Source organism: Trichechus manatus, unplaced genomic scaffold (assembly GCF_000243295.1).
Source record: "Trichechus manatus latirostris isolate Lorelei unplaced genomic scaffold, TriManLat1.0 scaffold00033, whole genome shotgun sequence".
Lineage (NCBI taxonomy): Eukaryota > Metazoa > Chordata > Mammalia > Sirenia > Trichechidae > Trichechus > Trichechus manatus.
In genome coordinates, this window is record NW_004443969.1 from 15,975,697 (window position 1) to 15,996,240 (window position 20,544).

General features: G+C 32.8%; 1 protein-coding gene across 1 annotated transcript in view; it reads right to left on the reverse strand.

Annotated features, from left to right (window-relative positions):
* LRP1B (LDL receptor related protein 1B) overlaps positions 1–20,544 on the reverse strand; it is a 1,771,065-nt gene that overhangs the window by 844,705 nt on the left and 905,816 nt on the right. The window contains exons 12-15 of the mRNA XM_004375116.1: positions 17,663–17,843; positions 11,239–11,458; positions 9,153–9,342; positions 713–835 (exon numbers count right to left, since the gene is read on the reverse strand). Of these exons, the coding sequence (XP_004375173.1) occupies positions 713–835; positions 9,153–9,342; positions 11,239–11,458; positions 17,663–17,843 (714 nt within the window). The remainder of the gene's footprint in view (positions 1–712; positions 836–9,152; positions 9,343–11,238; positions 11,459–17,662; positions 17,844–20,544) is intronic.

The window sequence follows — 20,544 nt, forward strand, 5'->3', positions numbered from 1 at the left end:
ATATTTATTTGATTATATAAGATTAAATCCTTCCAGGAACTTTTATACAGCACTTCATATATGCATAGAATTGTTGCTGTTATTGTACTTAAGGGACACCATATATAGGAGAGATGACTAATTTCAAAAAGGGTCAAATTAGAATAATAAGATGCAGAAAGTTGAGGAAGCTCAGCAAAAATAATAAACTGTCTTTAATCCAGGTCAATCCACCCTGTTAATTAACTATTCTGATGAAGTCCAGAATAGTCCTGGAAGTCTCTTTTTGCCCCCTTCTTTTCTCTTCACCACCAAATAATATAGATAATCAATCCTAATAAGCTATTTAACATAGTTTAGGTCTACTTTGTACATAAACATCCCATTTATGTAATCAACAATTACTTATTTTTAGTTGCAACTACTGAAGATGATGTTCACCAACTATTTCATTAAAAATTGGCTCTCTGTGGCACATATCTATCTAGATTTTTTCTACTAAACTATATGCAGCAATGACAGGATACTCTGCAAAACTTCATTATTAGCCTTGTTCATCTACATATTAGAAGTTAATTCAGTTAATTATTTGCAATCTAAAAATAATTATGTCTAATTATCTACATTTCTCTTTCCAAATTTGATTTTAATTTTTAATTTCTTTGATTTCATCTACTTCTAGTCTTCAGAGTGTGACATATAAACAATCAGTGTAACAAAAAGAAAAACTTACAGGTGCAAGTCGTCCCATTTTCATCCAAAAGTTGATTATCAGCACAAGCACACACTCGGCCTCCTGGAATGGCCAAGCAAAGTGTACTACAGCCACCGTTATTTACTCTGCACATATTGTCACCTGCAAGAAGAGGGAAGCAAATGGGTCAGAGAACTGCAATTCCATTCAAAGTCAGCCAGTTCAGGTTCATCTTCTTTCTTGAAGGTATGTGGGGCATAAATACATATACATATTTGGTCACCAGGAAACCCACTGCCATCGGGTCAATTCCGACTCACAGCAACCCTGTGAGAGAGAGTCGAACTGCCCCATAGGGTTGCCAAGGAGTAGCTGGTGGATTCGAACTGCCGACCTTCTGATTATCAGCCAAGCTCTTAATCACTGCTGCACCAGGGCTTCAATGAGTCAGGATCAACTAAGCAGCAACTAACAGCAACAACAACAACAATATAGGCATACATATATTATATGCTCAGTGATGTAGTCAGAGTTTTGGTTGAATGCTAAATGCAATTCAAAAATGCTTGAAAATATGATACATTGGTAGATAAGAGGAATCAATTTGCATTGTGGCTGGAGAAGACAGAGATCTTTATGCAGATAGGCACCAGAAGACAAGATGGAGAAGAGAGAATGGTTGTCCAGGGTAGTTCCTCAGTGTAGGTCTACTGTATTCAAGTCTGAGTTCTCTGGAAAGTAGACCACCAGCTCATGGAATGTGTCTTTCGATCACCAGTGAACAGAAAGAGAAAGAGCACTGGGGACAGTGGTGGGAAATTCTTTTCTCTTGTGCAAGGAATATGTTGGCATGTCAGTGCACTGAGGAGTGTGTGGGACATAGGATATCTGGGAAGGTTTAAAAATGAGCAGCCTTGGCAGCACCAGAAGACTACAGTATACAAGAATAAAAGTATTATCCTATTGAACCTAAGCAGCAGAGGCAATGATGAGGCATGCAAGGAGTATTGACATAGCAGGCATGAGCAGAAATTCAAAAAGGTACTATGCATGAACACATGTGAGACACTCTGAGAGACTCTCAGATAAAGTTAAGTAAAACTTTCAGGAGGCTAGAAATCATGTTTTATAAAGGTAGAGGTAAGAGTAAATAAAATTTAGGTAATAACCATTTTGATATCATTTATTCCTAAAGGTTAGAAAGACAAGGAAGATAGTGTATATATTTAGGTATTTATGTATAGAACTTTACATTTACATACTAGCAATCCAACTGATAGTATAAATGCCAGGGCCATTTTACACGATTATGCTGCATTTTACAAGATATCAATAAATTATCCAAAGGTCTTACTTCAATATTAAAAATAAAGAGATTTTAATTATTTATAGAAATACAATAAAATGACTAAAATCATATTGACAGTTGAAGTGTAAGTGCCAGAAATGTGCCTAAAGTAACAGATTAGGTTATTATACCGTGGGCCTCAGGGGCTAGATGTACTACATAGAGGGAAAAAAAAAGACACACACTCAAAAATGTTGCTGTATGCAATAAATTTTTAACTTATTCCCATAGATTATTATAGTGTGCCCACAGATCAGAAGAAATAATCTAATTTTTTAAACATTTCTTTTAATTTTTCTGAGAAGCACACTTAATTTGCATTATTCTAAGAAGTGATTTTAATTACAGAAAATACAGAATAAACTTGAAAGCAAAGTAAGCTAATAATTCAAGCTATAACACCAATTTCTGAACTCAGAGGGTAATTAAGCTTAGCTCAGGCATTTTTCAACAGGGGATGCAGAATTTTTAAGCAACTCCCCAGATATAATTGTGTTTTTGCCATGACCATGGAATAAAAATGTAATACTTCATTAAATGTTTGTGTGTTCTATATTATACACATTATGTACAGGATTAAATTGTGAATACCATATTTAAGTAAAATTTAGTTTCTGCAAAATTAGAATTAATCTAAAATATGTTGAGAAATATGTGAAGAATTTAAAACACTAACAAATAAAAATTACTGAAAATAACATATCAGGATATGTTTTCATATGGAAAATATATGCTAAGTATCTTATTCTTTAGTTCAATGACATGACCCATACTTACCATTCTCAATTAATATGAAAGTTAAGTATTTAGAAATAAGTTACCATTATTCAAACTTTTAAATATATTCCATTTCTATAAATAATTTATACTTAAAATAAGGAGTTGCTATTTGTCCTGTCATGATAGAAGTTTTAAAATCTAAATTAATTTGAATAATTTCATATCTCTCATCAAAACTGCAGATATATATTTTTTTTATTTCAGTAATTCCAGTATATTTTTGAGTTTCATTGCTTGAAGAACATGTTCTAGTTCAAGCTCATGTGATAGTCTTCTTTGAAATTCTATTGGCTTGCAAAATTTTGCATCTAAGAATATCTTCTTCCAAACATGGTTAAGTAACTACTTTTCAAACACAGCACTAAATTTTTTTATACATCAGTTATCATTAAAATAGTTTGTTAACATATTAGTAACTACCACTATTGAAATCCATAATACATCATTCCCAGGGCTAGTTATCTTACATACACATTTTATTTAATTTATTTAGTTTATTTAAATTAATTTATTTAATTCACATACATATAATTCTACACTAAAGTTGTAAGGTAGGCTTTATCTAATTTATACGTGAGACTACTAAGAGTTTAATGACTTAATGAAGATTTAAGAGTTTCATGACTTATCCAAGGTCTAAAATTAAGAACTACTTCTTACATGTAATAAGAAATTAGAATAAAGGTTATTATTTTTTCTATATAGTTAATATCATCATCATCACTATTTCTAAATAATTAGAAGTAAAGGTTTTTCTTATTCTAAACTTCATGTTATTAAACTCTAACCTATTTATATAGGCCAAAATAAAATTAAGTCAACAACAGGACAAAAAAATAACCCACTAAAAACAACAAAATAAAATTCTAGATTATACTATTTTGGAGGCAAATAATTTTTTAATCAAATATGCAGGGAAAGCAAATAAGGAACAGTTTTAAAATCTAGTTCTAGAGAGTAGTATGTCTGGACCAAAATTTTATTTTTTGCCCTATCTCGTATCATTTCCAGGAGTAAGGTCATTCTCTATCTGACAACAAGTGCCTGGGACAGAGTATACTTTTGACAAATATTTGCTGACTACATGAAAGAATGATGGTAAATTTTAGTATAGCCATTTGAATGACAGGAACCATCGTTTGGGGTGTAGACACATGGCGCAGAGTATGTGGATGGATATAAGTCGATTTTAATAAGACTCGTGTATGTGAGTGAGCATATACATATACATATGTATTTTATATATATACATACATACACACACACTCTGCCTACATACTTTGCATTTCAAGGTAAATTGCATTATAACTTTCACAGAGCAGTAACAAAGCATAAATGATATATGAAACCACATCACAAGCCTATATTAAAATCTCAACCTTTCTTAACTTTAGTAATTTAATTTTTGTCAATAAAGTATCTCCTACTTCCAACAAATGGCAGCACAAATGAATCCAACTGTTTTATTCTTCTCTTTATCTAAATATTTTTCAAAACTGTTGAAGGAAGAAATTCTTTTCTTATATGCCTCCTGGACTCTTGACTTCTCAAAGTCTTATCATATGTGAAGTTAGAAGTATCTGTTTTAATATGAAACACATAAACCTACGGGAATTTTTTTTTTCTTGATAGAGGTATTGTCTGGCTAGACACACTAGACTTTATATTCATCCTAAAAGTTGGATAAAGACTAGTATGGTGGGATAATGAGTCCAAATGGATCATGCATTTCATCTAAGATAATTTCAAAAGTATCAAGTTTGGAAAAAAAAATCAATCTGAGGAAAAGCTAACATTTCATACCTCTTCTCTCTTTTTGAACTATATGCTCATTGAAGGTTGTATTTACCTTTGACTTGTTTGAAGCTTCATATATGAGCATGTGTCAGTATGTGTGTGTGCGTGTGCATGCACGTGCATGTCTATTAACTATATTAAAAGCCTAGTTGGTATCTCTATAGTGATTATCCCTAAAATGGGATTTTTGAAAATAAAGACAAAAATTTTCTGTGATGATAGTTCCTCACTAAATGCTAAATCTTCTTAAGCCTATAAAATTATGTGATTAATAAACATGCCATGCATGAAATAAAAATTGCTATGTGTGATTTACCTACTGTACTATGTAACTTAGGGATCCTTGAATCCTTGGGTTCTATAAAGATAGTCAAGGGTGATTTATATTAAACAAAGATAGGAGTTCAAAATTTACTGATGATCAAACTATAAGAACCATAGAAAACGCATATTTTTCCCTTTCTTTCTAAAAGTATATGGGTCCTATAGTTTTTATAAATACCACTGATCACAAATTAATGATAGAAAAAATACTTTATGGTTAGATATATCTGAATTTGTATCCCAGTTTAATTCCTGCCTCATTGTATGTCCTGGGGACAAATTACTATATCTGTCTTATGCTTGAGTTTCTCATACGCACCGTGGAAATCACCAGTACCTGTCTTAAACGTCTGTTGAGAGCTTTATACAATGCTAACCCCACTCTCTGACATTTAGTAGATATGGTAGTTATAATAATTAGAGTTAATAATTAGGTAATAAATGTCAACTATTTGACAATAAAAAACTGGTCTTTTATTTTGAATTGGGTATAGAATACTATTCATCAACAGTTTTTAGAATGTTGTTCTTAGTTCTGATTATCTCATTCTCTAAAACTTGTAGAAAAAAATGAAGTGTGCTTTTAAAACTTGCAGAATAAAAGGGAAAAAGTGTGTTAATTTTGTACAATTGCTGTTCTTTATATAAGAAATTTCACGAGCGTTTAATAAACTGTTCTAGATATGTAATGTTAGCTAAGAAGAAGAAAAGGTCATCAATTAAATCATAAGAAAAAGCAGAGGCATTAAAAAAAAATCTTAACCCTAAATCCCTACAAATTACTTAGGGATTTATTCCTAGAGACAGTTTTCTGTATGGATGGATATATATCTACCTTCCTGAAATTAAGTAGTATATTATCAAGTAATTTGATTAGAGTCTTTTGCAATCTGGGGGAATCTGGTTAGCTGACTAATTTTATGACACAAAGTCTAAAAGAGATTACATGTTACTTTATTAGCATTCCTGAATACTTTTCAGGATGTCCCTGTGAGGTGGAGTATGTGTGTGTATATGCTAATATGATCTATCTAGCTAGCTAACTATTCACACACATACATACAAATATTACATATATGTGTGTGAATACATAGCCTATCTCTGAGAAACACAGAGAGAGAAAGATAAAGAGACTAAAAAGGTGTGTTGTTGTTAGCTGCCATAGAGTCAGGCCCCGACTCATGGTGACCCCATGTACAATCAAACGTTCTTTGGTCCTGTGCCATCTCCATGAGAGATTGTGGATCGGACAGTTGTGATCCACAGGGTTTTCAGCAGCTGATTTTCCTAAGTAGATAAGCAGACCTTTCTCCTTAGTCCATCTTAGTCTGGAAGCTCTGCTGAAACCTGTTCAGCATCACAGCAACATGCAAGCCTCCACTGACAGACAAGGGGTGGCTGCACATGAGGTGCGTTAGTCAGGAAGACTAGCTTATTACCATTCCATGAATAAATGATATGTTCTATTTAGAGATTGGGTTTTCTATTCAATTGCTTCTCTTATACCCTTAGAAAAACAGTCTGCTAGTAGACAGCCAAAGTTTACATATCACTGATTATATGTTCCCACATATTCATTAATAACTGATATTCAAAGGATGCAAACAGAACCACAACTGAGAGAAAATTATAACATGGTAAGATAACATATCCACATATGAACATAGAGCACATTTTACTTCATAATTTAGTTAATTCAATCAATGTAGTAAGAAAAATTAAATCATTAAGATCCTGAGTAGGCTATCCAATTTCAACGTCCATTGACTGAGTGAAAAAGGTGTTGACCAGACATTCTTCCCATACTGTATTGTTTGTTCAAAAGATCCAGTTAAGTAATAGTCAGTCTTTACCTACAAGTAGACTGGGTAGAAAACTCAAGCTAATTGATTATTTTCATCTAAGATGATGAAAAATAATCAATTTGAATGAACACATTCTCTCAGTAAGACAAAACATAAAAGTTTCTAAAATAAAAGCTGATGGATAGTAATCAAGGTTAAGTTTCCAATTTACTACCCCACCCTTGGCTTTAATTAAAAGAAAGAAAGAAAAAAAAAAACCTTTAAAAGATCATTGTCCATCTAAGGAATGGCATTGTACATATGTCAATGGTACTCTGTGACCTTTTCCACCTTCCAAAATACTAGATATAGTCCTCTCTCAGAGGTATGTGCTTTGTTATATATGATTGTGATGTGTATTTGAATAGCCTTTGAATATTTATTTAAAATGCTTATAGGGAAGACACCTTTAAAAAATGTATGCTTCCTTATTAAGAAATGGTAAGGGCAAAGGAACTAGAATAAATTGTGTATCAGGTACTGTAAGATCCTTATTCTTAAATAACAAATAGTTACTTAACCTTTTCAGGAATATTATGAAGAAAATATTTTTCATTGTTTTTAAGTGTACTGCTTTAAGTTTAACGTCCAAAGTTTCAGAAGGAGAAGATGTTAGGACCTGGATATAAATGCAAGTCTCTTTAACAATAAGCTAGGTATTTTTACCACATGTTAACTAGTCAACTCTCTAATGCAACTAGAAGTTTAAAGAAGATGAAGACTGTAAAAATACCTTCGACTTTGGCTATAATTAAATTAGCAATGATATTCAAGAGAAACAGTTTCTAAAGAGGATGAAAATTGATAATGTAAATGTATACTGATTGGTGTGATAAACTCTAGGGAACTAATGATTGTGAAGTCAGAGGGAAAAATAATCCTGAAAACAAAATTATACAGGAGATAAGAAATGTTGTTCATGTTCACAGTCTTGCCTGCAGTTCAGTGTAGACAAACTACAGTGACTGTGGTGGGGACTGGGGTTCATGTGGGTGTTACAGCAAATATTACAGTTTGGTCTATCCAGGCAGTTGTCTCTATTCTTCATTTCTTGCCGCAGATATAGCTTGCATCATCCCAAATAATTTCATTTTTATTCTTTTAAAAGACACTTTTATCTTTTGTTGCTATTTCTCATATTATTTACTGACATTCTCTTATAAAACTGCATTTGTGTTCCAGTGAGGCAATCTTAGTACAGAATGAGGAAAAAAAGCAAGCTCTTGAATGAGAATGGGCTTTAAGATCTCCAATGTAGCTGGAATATCTTCAAAAAATTATTGTTGCTAGATAACACCCTATTGACAACATATGTGTAGAGAAATTCAGGATATAATTTATTCATTCCTAATTCATTGAAATTTATGTTCAGTAAATTGTTATGAGAATATCTCAAAAAAAAAAAAAGAGTGGAAGTGACTATTTAGACTTATAAAAAAATCTATCACATAATTTAACCAAACTGTTTTCTTTTCTGAGTACAGGTAGTCTCTGACTTACTACTTATTCATGTTATGACTGTCTTCACTTACCACCGTATTTATTTTTTTGTACATCTTATCGCTAGTAATATGTACTACATATAATGATAAAATATATCTGTAAGTTTATATGTAATGTTTCCAACCTCCAAAGACAAATAAAGATCTGATTTATAAAGATACTGATAATAAAAGGCAATAATAATGAAAACTAAAAACAAGGGAAAAAATGAGGTATTCAATTTGCTTCAGAACCGACTTATAACAAAGGCATTGGAACGGAAGCCCATTGTAAGTCAGGGATGACCTGTACTTAAGTTCTGAGTCATGCTATTTGTGGATGTCCAACTAAATACTAATAACTCATGCAGATAAAACATATAACAATATTATTTGATTTTCATAAAACATGATTATATTATTTCACTTTCATATCATCTAAAATAATGAAATGTTTCATAAATATACATAGAAAGTAACCAGAATACATTAAAATGCTAATTTGAATAAACTTCTGCACATAACATTTTTTCATAATTTTCTTTTCCTATTAAAGAACTTTTTCTGACTTCTTATAGTACTTATTCTTTGAAAACATTAAGATCATAGTTTTACTTTATATAACTGCTTTCTTCAGTAAAAAAATGACCTGAAAAAGGAAGTATTTGGAGAAAACATTGAACTTCACTCGAATAGAATTCCCAGAGTTACTCACTCAGTTTATTTAGAACAATAAATAATAAGTTTTTATGGCAACCTAGTCTAATATTTGATTGACTTTGGAGTGAACTGGATACCTTTCATCACAAAACTTCAACAACATTGTCAAATGAAATCTTTTTGTAATAACTGTGAAGTATCATTGCATGTGTAATTCAGGAACAATTTTGTGTGGCTTTTAATACCTTGTTGCTTTCGTGGATCATAAATCTGAAGCCCAAATAGGGGTGGTCTTTCATGTCTCAGTAGTGTCACCTCACTCGTGACCAAATCTAGTTGAAAAATGGAACCATTCATATAATCAGTCCAGAACACATAATTCCCATGATGTGACAGTCCAAAAGGATGGTTCAACTCTTTCCCACTGTAAACAACCTGTAAAATATAAACACATTGTGAAAAATCAGAGCTGATCTTTAAAAATATAACTATTCAAAGAAAGTAATGTTTCAAGAAGTATAATAGACAATGATATAACTCAGGTCTCAATTAAAAATGTATTCCAGTAGACTTGAAAAAAATAAAGTATTGAAATGAATTCCACAATGTGTGCATATTTTTCTGTATTTAGGATATACTATTTGAAGGACACAATTTATATTTCATCCGTTTAAATTCTCTCATAACTCTCTTCTCTGGCTTTTTTCTTTATAATACTCCAAGACCATACATATCCTGGGGCAGGAACTGATCTAAGTAATTAGTTTCTCTACGTATATCACAATGTTGCTTATGCAATAGCCAAGGATGCAACACGGTCTAATGGTATTGGGAGTGAAAACAATCTTCCAAACTCACTTTGACCAATGCAATTTAAAGAAATCTAGGAGATGTCAAGGAGGAAGGTAAAAATTTGAACATAGAAACAATTATTGTAAGTATATAGTATAGACAAAGAAGGCTCACTGGTTAATTTTGACTCTGATTATCTTAATATATTCATTTACATTCCAGTTTTATGCTTTTGTTATTGTTGTTTCAAAGGAGCAATCATGTGATAAACATTCAAGTCCTATTTCACATGGAGGATTGTAGAAGGAGAATAAGGAATAACAATTCCAATAATAATAATAATTTTCCACCTTTCATCATTTATACAGTTTATGAAATATTGTATACAATAAGGAAAACAATTTTGTATTCATTCATTTTATATTGGAGAACTGAGGAAATTACTCAAGTAATTTAAGATTAGAAATTCAGATTTTGCCTCTTTCATGTAACTTCTTCATGCCAAATTATCACATAATGAATAATTGAGACAGTTTCTTATTTTTATTTTCTCACCTCTGTGTAGGCTATACTATGCTGGTCATTAAACTGTTATGTATATTTTGTACACACCAACATCTTTAAATGAATAATAAATATTTATTCAGCATCTGTTTAGTATTGATATTAATGACCTTACTTATTTGGGGGAAAATATTTAAAACACCATCACAGTCAACTAATGTTGAAATAGGCAGCTGATTAGTGTACTATTTCCCAAACAGAATCCATAATGAGTAGACTTAGCCAATTATGCAGTCCTCTTTCCCAATACAGAAAAAAATAGTAAGAGTCAAGAAAGCATGTTGGCATTTTCTAATATTCCATTTTTCAATTGCTTAACTAACAGATAGAATCAGTCCATGGTGTTATGTGTGTTTAGCTAATTATAAGCTAGAACATAGAGATGATATTTTGTCAACTATGTCTTTACGTCACAGTCAACCATACTATCCTCAGTTTTGCCCAAGAATTTCAAAATCATTTTGAAATGACTAACCCAAAAAAGGTAAGAGGAAGCTGATGCCTGTTCATACCAGTAGACTTGAAGTTCAGTTCATTTTTATTATTAGGAGCTACGATTTCAATATCATGAAGTTCTTTATTCAAATAAATGCATTGTAATTACTTTCACATAACATACAGGTTAAATTTCAGCTGTGAATATTGGAGATATTTGAATCGGATTGAGTTGCTTGATCATAGCAAACACTTCAGTAATGTAGAAATAACTGCATTTTAAAACAGCTCTGATATCCTGGGAGCTTCTTTTAAAAACCCCACAAATCCTGGCATACCACAGTGAGCTGGGCCTGGTCTCCCGGAGGCAATTGCCAGCTGCACTACTTAATGTTCAGCTTCCCTTCGCCACCCCACAGAGACTATTGGCAGCCACCTCAGGGGGATAAAAATAAACTTGAAAGTATTTTTAACACAACACAACAAGGCTCTGTGAAAGAAGCAGCCTGTGGGTTAAAAACAGCAGCATTTGTCTTTTACCTTCCTGTGAGTGCCATTCAAAAACACTTTTTCAATATGATCATAATAGGCATCACACCAGTATAACGTGTTGGTGTTAAAGTCCAGAGTTAAACCATTTGGCCACAGCATCTTTGAAGTCACAAAAATCTGCCGATTGAAGCCATCCATCCAGGCCTTCTCGATCCTTCCCACGCTGTCATCTATTTCATCTTCCTCCCAGTCTGTCCAATACATCCATCTAAAACATAACAAACAAGAACACAGGCGTGTTATTTCAGCCAGCCACCTTATAGACAAACACTTCCCTCAGATTTGGCACCTCCATAAAAACTAATTACATTTTGATTCGCTCTCCTATCTAAATGCTGATCTGCCAGTGAGGGGGGGAAGCTGTGTATACTAAAGAAAGTGAAATTTTGTTCAATGGATACAGTCCATTTAGACACATCACAGAAAATCCACCACTATCACCATCACAATTATTGGCTGCATGCATTAACTAACCTAACAGTAAATGCCAAATCTCTCTTTTCTTTGGTGTTAATGCCAAGTCCGGTAAATGATTTTTTGAGGCATTACTAATTATTTTTAAATGTTATTCACTTTACAAAGCATATAATCAATTATGTGATTAAAAAGCAGATTGACTGACATGAGAACTCACGGCATAGTTAATGATCTACTCCAGACTTTATTTAATCTCAGATGAATTATTATTTTTTTAAGACAGGCAATTGGATTGCCTTGTTCTAAAGGGCAGAGTCATACTGGGTTTGTTTGCTTAGGTCTAATTTGTCTTCCAATGCAAATTATCTATGCTTTATTGCTGCTTATTGTTACCCCAAAACCCACAGAAGATGATTTAGCTGTACATAAGTTTAATAACAGCAGGTTAACTGACCTTTAGAATTTGAGCTTTAATTTCTATCTCAAACAAAAACATCTGCCTTAAAAAAAAAAAAAAAAAAAAAAAGCTTTTGTGTAAGCTATAACAGTGGGGCAGGGAACGGGGGTGGGGGACTTGATTTAATGCTCCAATTCCATCATGAATAAGGTTAAAACCCTCCACATGTGTTGTTTTAGGGTCATGTGAAAGTTCCTGAATTATTAATTAAAGTGTAGGTTTTAATTCAGTCACCCTACATACAACTTCATAAAGCTCTAAAGCTTTTTTAAGCTGCTGACCCTAGAAATGCCCTTGTTAGATCCCCCATCTCCCACATTTTATGGACTGTAAAGAATTTCTGAGGTAATTTGTGAAACATCTATATCCATGATGAAAAATCCTTCTCTGATCAAAACCGGCAGATTTGGGACGACTGAGGATGTAACACACCATCTATTATTTCATGCTAATTAATCTCTTTTTTAATTCTGCTAAAAGATTGTAATTATTTTAGTATGCCTTTTAGACCTAGTGAAGAATACTGAGAGTCCCTGGGTGGTGCAAAGAGAAAACGTGATAAGCTGTTAACCAAAAGGTTCGAGGTCCCAGTCCACCCAGAGATGCCTAGGAAGAAAGGTCTAGTGATCTACTTATGGAAAATCAGCCATTAGAAACCCTGTGGAGCACAGCTCTACTCTGACACACATGGCATCTCTGTGAGTCAGAACTGACTCGATGGCAGCTTTACTGGACTTGGAGAATATTGAGATTGTTGAATATTATTAACTCAAAGTATATTCTAAACTTAGAAATAAACACGGCAATCTGCCTTTCTTGTTTCATGCATTTCCTTCAAGTGGTTTTATTATTGGGACAAATTAGGAGCAAACAAAAGTTAATTCATTTGTTCTAATGCTATGCTAGCTAGGTATAACAACTTGACTTCAGCTATGAAAATTAACTATGGATTCTATTCATCTCTATCAATATTTTCCTGAAATCCTTTTAAATACAGTTAATCAGTACAGTTTTATTATTTTGCTAAATTACAAACTGTTAAGTTTGCAGCTATCTTTCCCTGTATCTTTTCCTTTTGATTATGCAACACTCTTCTTTTCTGTGACTCTCTATTCCCAACCGCACATACATATGCACCAGCTTATGTATGCAAGCGCACGTATATGCATGCACACTCCCACACATGCAAGAGGGCTAAACCTAAATATTATAAATGTATTTCAGATGGTTTTGCTGTTTGAAGATAGAATTGTTTGTGATCTGTTCTATTATTTAATATTGTTTTATTCAAACAAAATATAAAAAAAGTATATTTCTCTAAATAAGAGGATGCCAGTCTGACAGCTGCTGGTAAGTGATCATCATCTACTCATTTCAATATCTGCTGAAAAGTTATGTTATGTCTATACCAAATGATGATGATTCCTGAGCACACAACATAGAAAATACAACCTATAAAATACACAGGAACTATTGTAAATCTTTTTCTAGGTGGGATTCCAGATATTCACCAAATAAAAATTAGGATAAGCTGGCCTTCTTCTCATTTGGCAAGGAAAATTCTACCTCTGTTTTCGAAGTCTGCTCAAGTGCAACTCTTGGATGAAGTCTTTCCCCCATCCTTGTGTCAAAATAAGTTCTTTGCTTTTTCTCATGACACTTTTTAGTTCTCTTATCATATTTTTGGCACTTACACCTTGTATCGTATTTGATGGTATTGCATGTCTTATGATACCATTTAAAAATAATTCAGGGCAAGGATTATTTTTAATACATACTTGTACCCTGGAATATCAACCTGGGTTTTAATACTATTGATGTTCCCACATTGACTGGACAATTCTAGAACTATTTAAATCATTAAAAACTTCTCTGCCATGGAAGTAAAATAAATTTGTTTCCCCATAGAGAAACTCAATTTAGTTGTTGACCTAAGATCCAGCTGTTAAATGAGAGGGTGTGGTACTATTAACTGAGATAGAAATACAGAATGATCCTGTCTGAAGGGAAATACACAGTCAGCTTTGGACATATTTTTTACAGGTGAATATTTTGAGAATGCAGAACTAGAGGTATATATTTCTAAATTACTGATATAAATAAATCATTGTGAAATTATTAGAAATGAGTGGGTGCATTTCTAGTTATCAGCTTGAAGCACAGTACCATCATAACCTCCTTCTCCTTCAGCTTTATCTCTATTTCAGTAATTGACAAGGCCTGCCAATCCTATTCTTTAGTGTCTCCTGCCTCAGTCCTCTTAAAAGTGTGAAAGTTCTGACTTTCATTCCTTGTCAAAGGAACTCATAATGGACATTCCATCTTTGAATCTCTTCTATTTCTCATACAGCTGTCATATTGCCATCAGTTGTCTTCCTAAATCATGAACTGAAAAATGGGATTTTTATCCTCAAAACCTCTCAATTACTCCTTTGTCAACAAAACAAATCCATACTTCTTGTCACAACATTGAAGATTTCAGTATATTTTTCATTTCACCATCTACTGTGTTCCTTCACAGGCCCTCTGCTGTAGCTATAATGAACTCATGGCACTTGTAAACTTTCCATACATTTCCCTGCCTCTAAAAATTACTGTCCCTTCAGAGGAGAGAGATTAATCTTGTGACTGCCCACCCCAAGCCACTAAGACCACCTCTATTCATTTGGGAAACTTCTTCATTCTGTAAGACTCAATTCCAAATAAAACACCTCAACGAAGCTCAGAAAAGCATGTATTTCATGCTATTAAATTTTACAGTTAATTGTGTGTGTGTATACCATTTTATAAACTCCCTGAAGACAACAATTGTCTTACTGATTTTTATTGACCTATATAGTAGTTTCAAAATAATATATTTTAATAAAGAAATAAATGAATAAAACATTTATTGATTCTGTAAAATTGGCTATGAAGCTTTTGACAAAGCATATTTCTGAAATGAATTATTTTTTGTTAGTAGGTATTACAGTACAGAACATCTATGATACTCTCCTTCTGTATCCAGTTACAAATAGAGAATGCAGTAGGAAAAATGCAAATAAATCGATTTTTTTACCTGAAAATATTTGCTTAAGGGTACATTATGCTATTTTGAATGTAGTTTTCTGGATTAACTTTGTTACTGTTTTTATACTATATCAGTTTCAAACAATTATTTGGACGATTATACTTACAAGGCTTCATTTGCACTTCTACTGCCTTCTAATCCTTTATTCACAGACTGGTAAGATTTTTTCTTTTAAAAAACATAAATCTGATCATGTCACTTCTACCTTTTGATCTTGTAATCAAAGACAGAAATACAAAGCTCTTGTCATGGCCAGTAAGGCCTTACTTTCCTTTTGCATTACATCTCCATACACTTTTTCCTTTTGCTGTCTAAAATACAGTCCCACCATCTTCCTTTCAGTTTCTCTGACCTCCAAGTTTTGCCCAACGGAAGATCTTTAGATCTATTTTCTTGATTTGAAATACTCTTTCTTCAAATCTCCATGGCTGGTTCCTTCTCAGCTTAAGTGACATCTCTAAGAGAGGCCCTCTCAGCAAACCTATTTAAATAAGTTTCTACCTATTAGTCTCCACCATGCCAACCTGTTTGCTTTCCTCCATCACCATGTTCTGTTGAAATCACATTATTTGTGCTCATTTAGTACTCATTTACTATTATACCCTCCTGCTCTCCTACCTTTCAGGTGATATGCTTTGTGAGGTTTAATATTATATCTGTTTTCCTTACCGTGTATACCTAGTGCAAATCTCTGGGTATAGAATATTGTTACTGGAAATTTTATGTGTGTGCGTGTGGGTGTGTACACACACATATACATGTACACAACTTTTTTTTCCAGGTTGCTGTATAAATAGAAGTATTCTATTTGAAGACATGCCTGGTGTGAGAGGCATTAGAGCCATTCTTTGCAGTTCCAAAGGCAAATATAGTGTCTGTTGGTAGATATCGCAGAGATACAGACATTGGCTTGATGAAAATAAAAACATTCATATCAATCAGAAATGCCTCCAAATAGAATGAACTATGTAGCTGCCATATGTTTTAAACAGAAATTGGATGCCTACCTATTAGGGAGGTGTTGAAGATTTTTCAATTTGATGAGACAGACGGGATTAATGGCCTCTATGTTTCTTTCCAAATCATGTGATTCTATGACCTCCATACCTCTGTAATCACCTCAGTGCCACAAAGAACCTTTAACTCTATTGGAAAACATATACGTCTAACAGAATACTAAGAAGAAAGATACTGTTTTAGGGTATGATTTAAAATTCTTGTCTCAAGTAAATTTGGACAATGTGGAATAAAAATACTTTTTCTTAAAACAAAGATTATATTGGTTTAAAGGCCATATCAGTGGCTTGTTTTAAAGGTCCAGGAATAGAACAGATAATTACATAACCCACACATAAAATCACTAAAATTACTTTATAATTATATTTTACTAAAACACACACAATGAGTACACACACTGCCTAGAAGAACCACCGTGACTGTATTAGGAACTACTCTCAAGAAAAACAATTACACAACTGTGATGTGGATTTCAGTTTATAAGAGAATCAGATGTGTTCTATTCAATTAAATATTTTGCATGAGTGTAGCAAGTACATGTAAAATATCCATTTGATGATGCTATATTACAATAAAATATAAGCCATACAGGAAAAATAGCTTACAAAGCCTATACTTTTAAAACATGTAATCTATTCATTTAATTCTGAAATTTGGCTAAGAATTTTCATATTTCTTTTATATTTCTATATGTACAGTTTTGTTTCCAGGTAACATCACTGAATAAAAGTCAAAGGAAAATATATTACCAATAATTGCACAAAATCTTCTATTGTAAAACAAGTAGCACATGCTATAAGACTATGCCATGATATGTAAACCATGCTTTTGTGTAAAATTGTGTGATTACCATAACAGACTTGTACAAAGCAGTAGAATACAATGGCCAAGGGTAAAGTCCTGGAGATAGTATACCTGGGAGAGTCTATCCAGTCTCTTACTAACTGTATGGGCTTCAGCAGATCAATGACCAGTTTATTCTTTATAAAACAGGGATGAAAATAGCGACTAATTCAAATGATTGCTGTGAGAATTACAGAATAGGAACAGAGTGATATATTTAACAAAAATTCTGATGCACTGTAAATATACAAAAAAAAAACTTAGCTATTTTTTAATCAAATTTCAATAGTCTTTTATTAAATTAAATTGATTGATCCCAAGATTGATTATTTGTCTTGGTGTCAGACTGTCTAATGTGGAAAATTATGAAACTGTCTGAATAAATTAAGTAAATACATCTTTTATACAAATAATCTGTTTATTTCAGTTCAATGTATTTTAACATATTTATTTGGAAACTTTTCTGGAAGAGGATATCATTAAATGAGTAACTTTTCACAATCAGACCATTCATATGAATTTAAACAAAACTTACTCTCATAAAAATATATAAAAAGAAATTTATTTAATATAGTTTTCTTATATAAAGCTCTTCAAATATTGCATACCCATTGACTGGATCCACTACAATTCCTCTGGGATGGGACATTTCTCCTTCTAAAAGAGTCTTCCGACTCTGAGAGGCCTTTTCCAACCTGGCCACATTGATGGTTTTCCGATGGCCATCATTCGTCCAGTAAAGGTTATTTCCAATCCAGTCCACAGAAATGCCTTCCACATTATCCAGATCTGTAAAAAATAAAAACAATAAAGAAACAAACATTCTCATTCACTACTTATGATCTACTTAAAAAATGTTTATTTAATTAAAAAAGGGATTAATTCAGACCCATGAACTCTATATGTGATTTTATAAATATCACTATTCCATTCTTTTCAATTTTATTTTGAATGTGATTTTATGTGAATGAAGAGTTTTCTTTCTTCACATGGATTTCTCCATTCTACACAGGTTTTGAAAAATCTATGAGTAATTGTTATCTATATTAATTGAACCTCAGTATGTTTTAATTAAGACAGTCATCTTCAGAAAATAGGAAAATAGAAGTGATAAAAGGAAAGAGGGTGAAAGATAAGTTCTTAGTATAAAAACAGCAGTATAGTCTGTTCAGAAGAAAAATCTACAAGTAATATGGCAGCATGTTCAAACTTATAATATGTTATATGAGTAATAAAAAGTAACATGAATGCCCTCTTGCAAAGAGACAAATAGGTTAGACAGAAGTCCACGTTTGAAAGCCCAAACAGGTTTTCATCAGGGAAGTGCATGAACAGTGATTCTCAAAGAATCACCGAAACACTTCTGTGTATTTTAGCCGTATTTTAAAAAGAACCCTGTTACAGGCTTCTGTAGGATGCAGGCAGTGATAAATCAAAGGATACTGTAAGAAATAGACTGTTAGGAGTTCACTTAATTCAAACCCTTTATTTTACAATGGAAAACGAATACTTCAAAGAGAAGGCATCTGCCTATGGTCTACTATCATATATTATCATGCCAGAAGTGGTATAGTTGGGATGAAAATTGAAATCATATGATTCCCAATGTGGAGACCTTTAAAACTGCACTCTTCCTATAGTGGATTTCTGGAGCACCCTGTCCTCACCTTTTGCCATTTTCTAAGCCACCCACCAAACTACCCACGACGTCAGGACTGTTCCATTCTTCTACTGCATGAAAAATTACTGTGGACATCTTCTCTTCTTTCAAACTCTTCCTGTGTAGGAGGTGGAGAACTGCAACTGACTGGACAAAGCAATAGGTAGTACTACATTAGATTGAGAGCTGTGTTGTCATATATTACTGGGAAATCGACTTGGCATTTTCTCATTGGCAAGACATAATAAATATTTTCCTATTATCACATTCTTTAACCATGGCCTTCTGCCTCTGGAAAAAAGTAAAAAAAAAAAAAAAAAAATCTTTTGTGACCATTTCTGCTAATCAGCATGTCCTATGAATCAGGATGACTAATAAAAATTGTGATTTAATCTAAGTGAAAATCCCATTATCGTGAATCAGATATGTTCCCAATTTCACTAAGCTATCTGCTTCATTACCATCCAATATGAGTAATTTTCACAGGTTAACTGTGCCTACGCTTAGAAAAAAAAAGTTCAATTTTGTCTCTACTTTATTGACACTTAATTTTTACTGAGCATTCCCTGTTCTGGCATAACGGAAAGAGAGCGGCTGTTTCCTCTTTTCTGTTTATCATAGTCTGTGGCTGGTTTTAATCTTGTTAGCTGATTTTCAAAAAATTATATTACATTTGAAATCTGCTCCACCATGGAAAGTCTTCCTTCTCCAATAAACTTCGTATTTTTAAAGCTTTTCCTTCTGACATCTGACTTGAGACTTTTAATTTTTCATATGAAACCACTGCAATACTGTCCAAATTGAAAATGTGGTTCATATACCTGGGTAAGCAACTCAATCACTCTGGTCCTTAATTTCTCTATCTGTAAAGTGAAGATAATAATAGCATCTACTCTGCAGGGTGATGACAATGGCTAAATTAGCTACTGCATGAACAGCACTTAGCATACTGCCTGGAACATGATATATTCTCAATACACGCTAGTTTTTATTACTTGGGTGGGATTATTTAAAATATTTTCTATATATTCTGGCTCTTTTCTTTATGGATGCTAATTGATAGGAATGCAACCATTTTTTTCTCTATTAAAAATATCATTCAAGATTATTTTCTTGCACTTAGACTAGTGGCCAACTTTAATTAGAAACAGCATATGCAAAGCCAGTTTTGAATAAACGGTAAGAGTTGGGTAGAACTGATTATGCTAAAAATTCTAAGAACCAGAACTTGGAAGGGTCGTTTTACTGGCTGGTTTGTTTATTTTGCCTATGAAAAAATGCTTGATCAGCACAGAATGAAATAGTGGTTAAGATCAGAAGTTCTGAAATCAGACTTCCTAGGCTCTGCCAATTACTATTTATATAACACTGAGCAAATTACTTAATCTTTCTATTATTCAGTTTCCTGAGCTCAAAAATGGGGGTCAACATTGTTTTGAGGATTAAATTAATTCGTATATGTAAAATTCTTACAGTAATGGTTGGCACATAGTAAATGTTATATAAAGATTATATTATTACTAATATCATTGTGTAATCTTCCCTTTAGCTACCTAATTACTCTATTAAGATAGTAATGAACAATTTATCTAAGGTGTTTTTTAAAATATTTTTAAATTTGTTTTTGCTTGTTTTTCTGTGTTATGGAGAATGCAGCTGAATATAAATTAAAAGTCTTAAAAGTTTCTAGTGGAACCCTAGTGGTGCAGTAGTTAAGAATTCAGCTGCTATCCAACACCCATTCCTGATAAAAGCTCTCAATCAAATAGGTATAGAAGGGAAATTTCTCAACATAATAAAGGGCATCTATGCAAAACCAACGGCCAACAT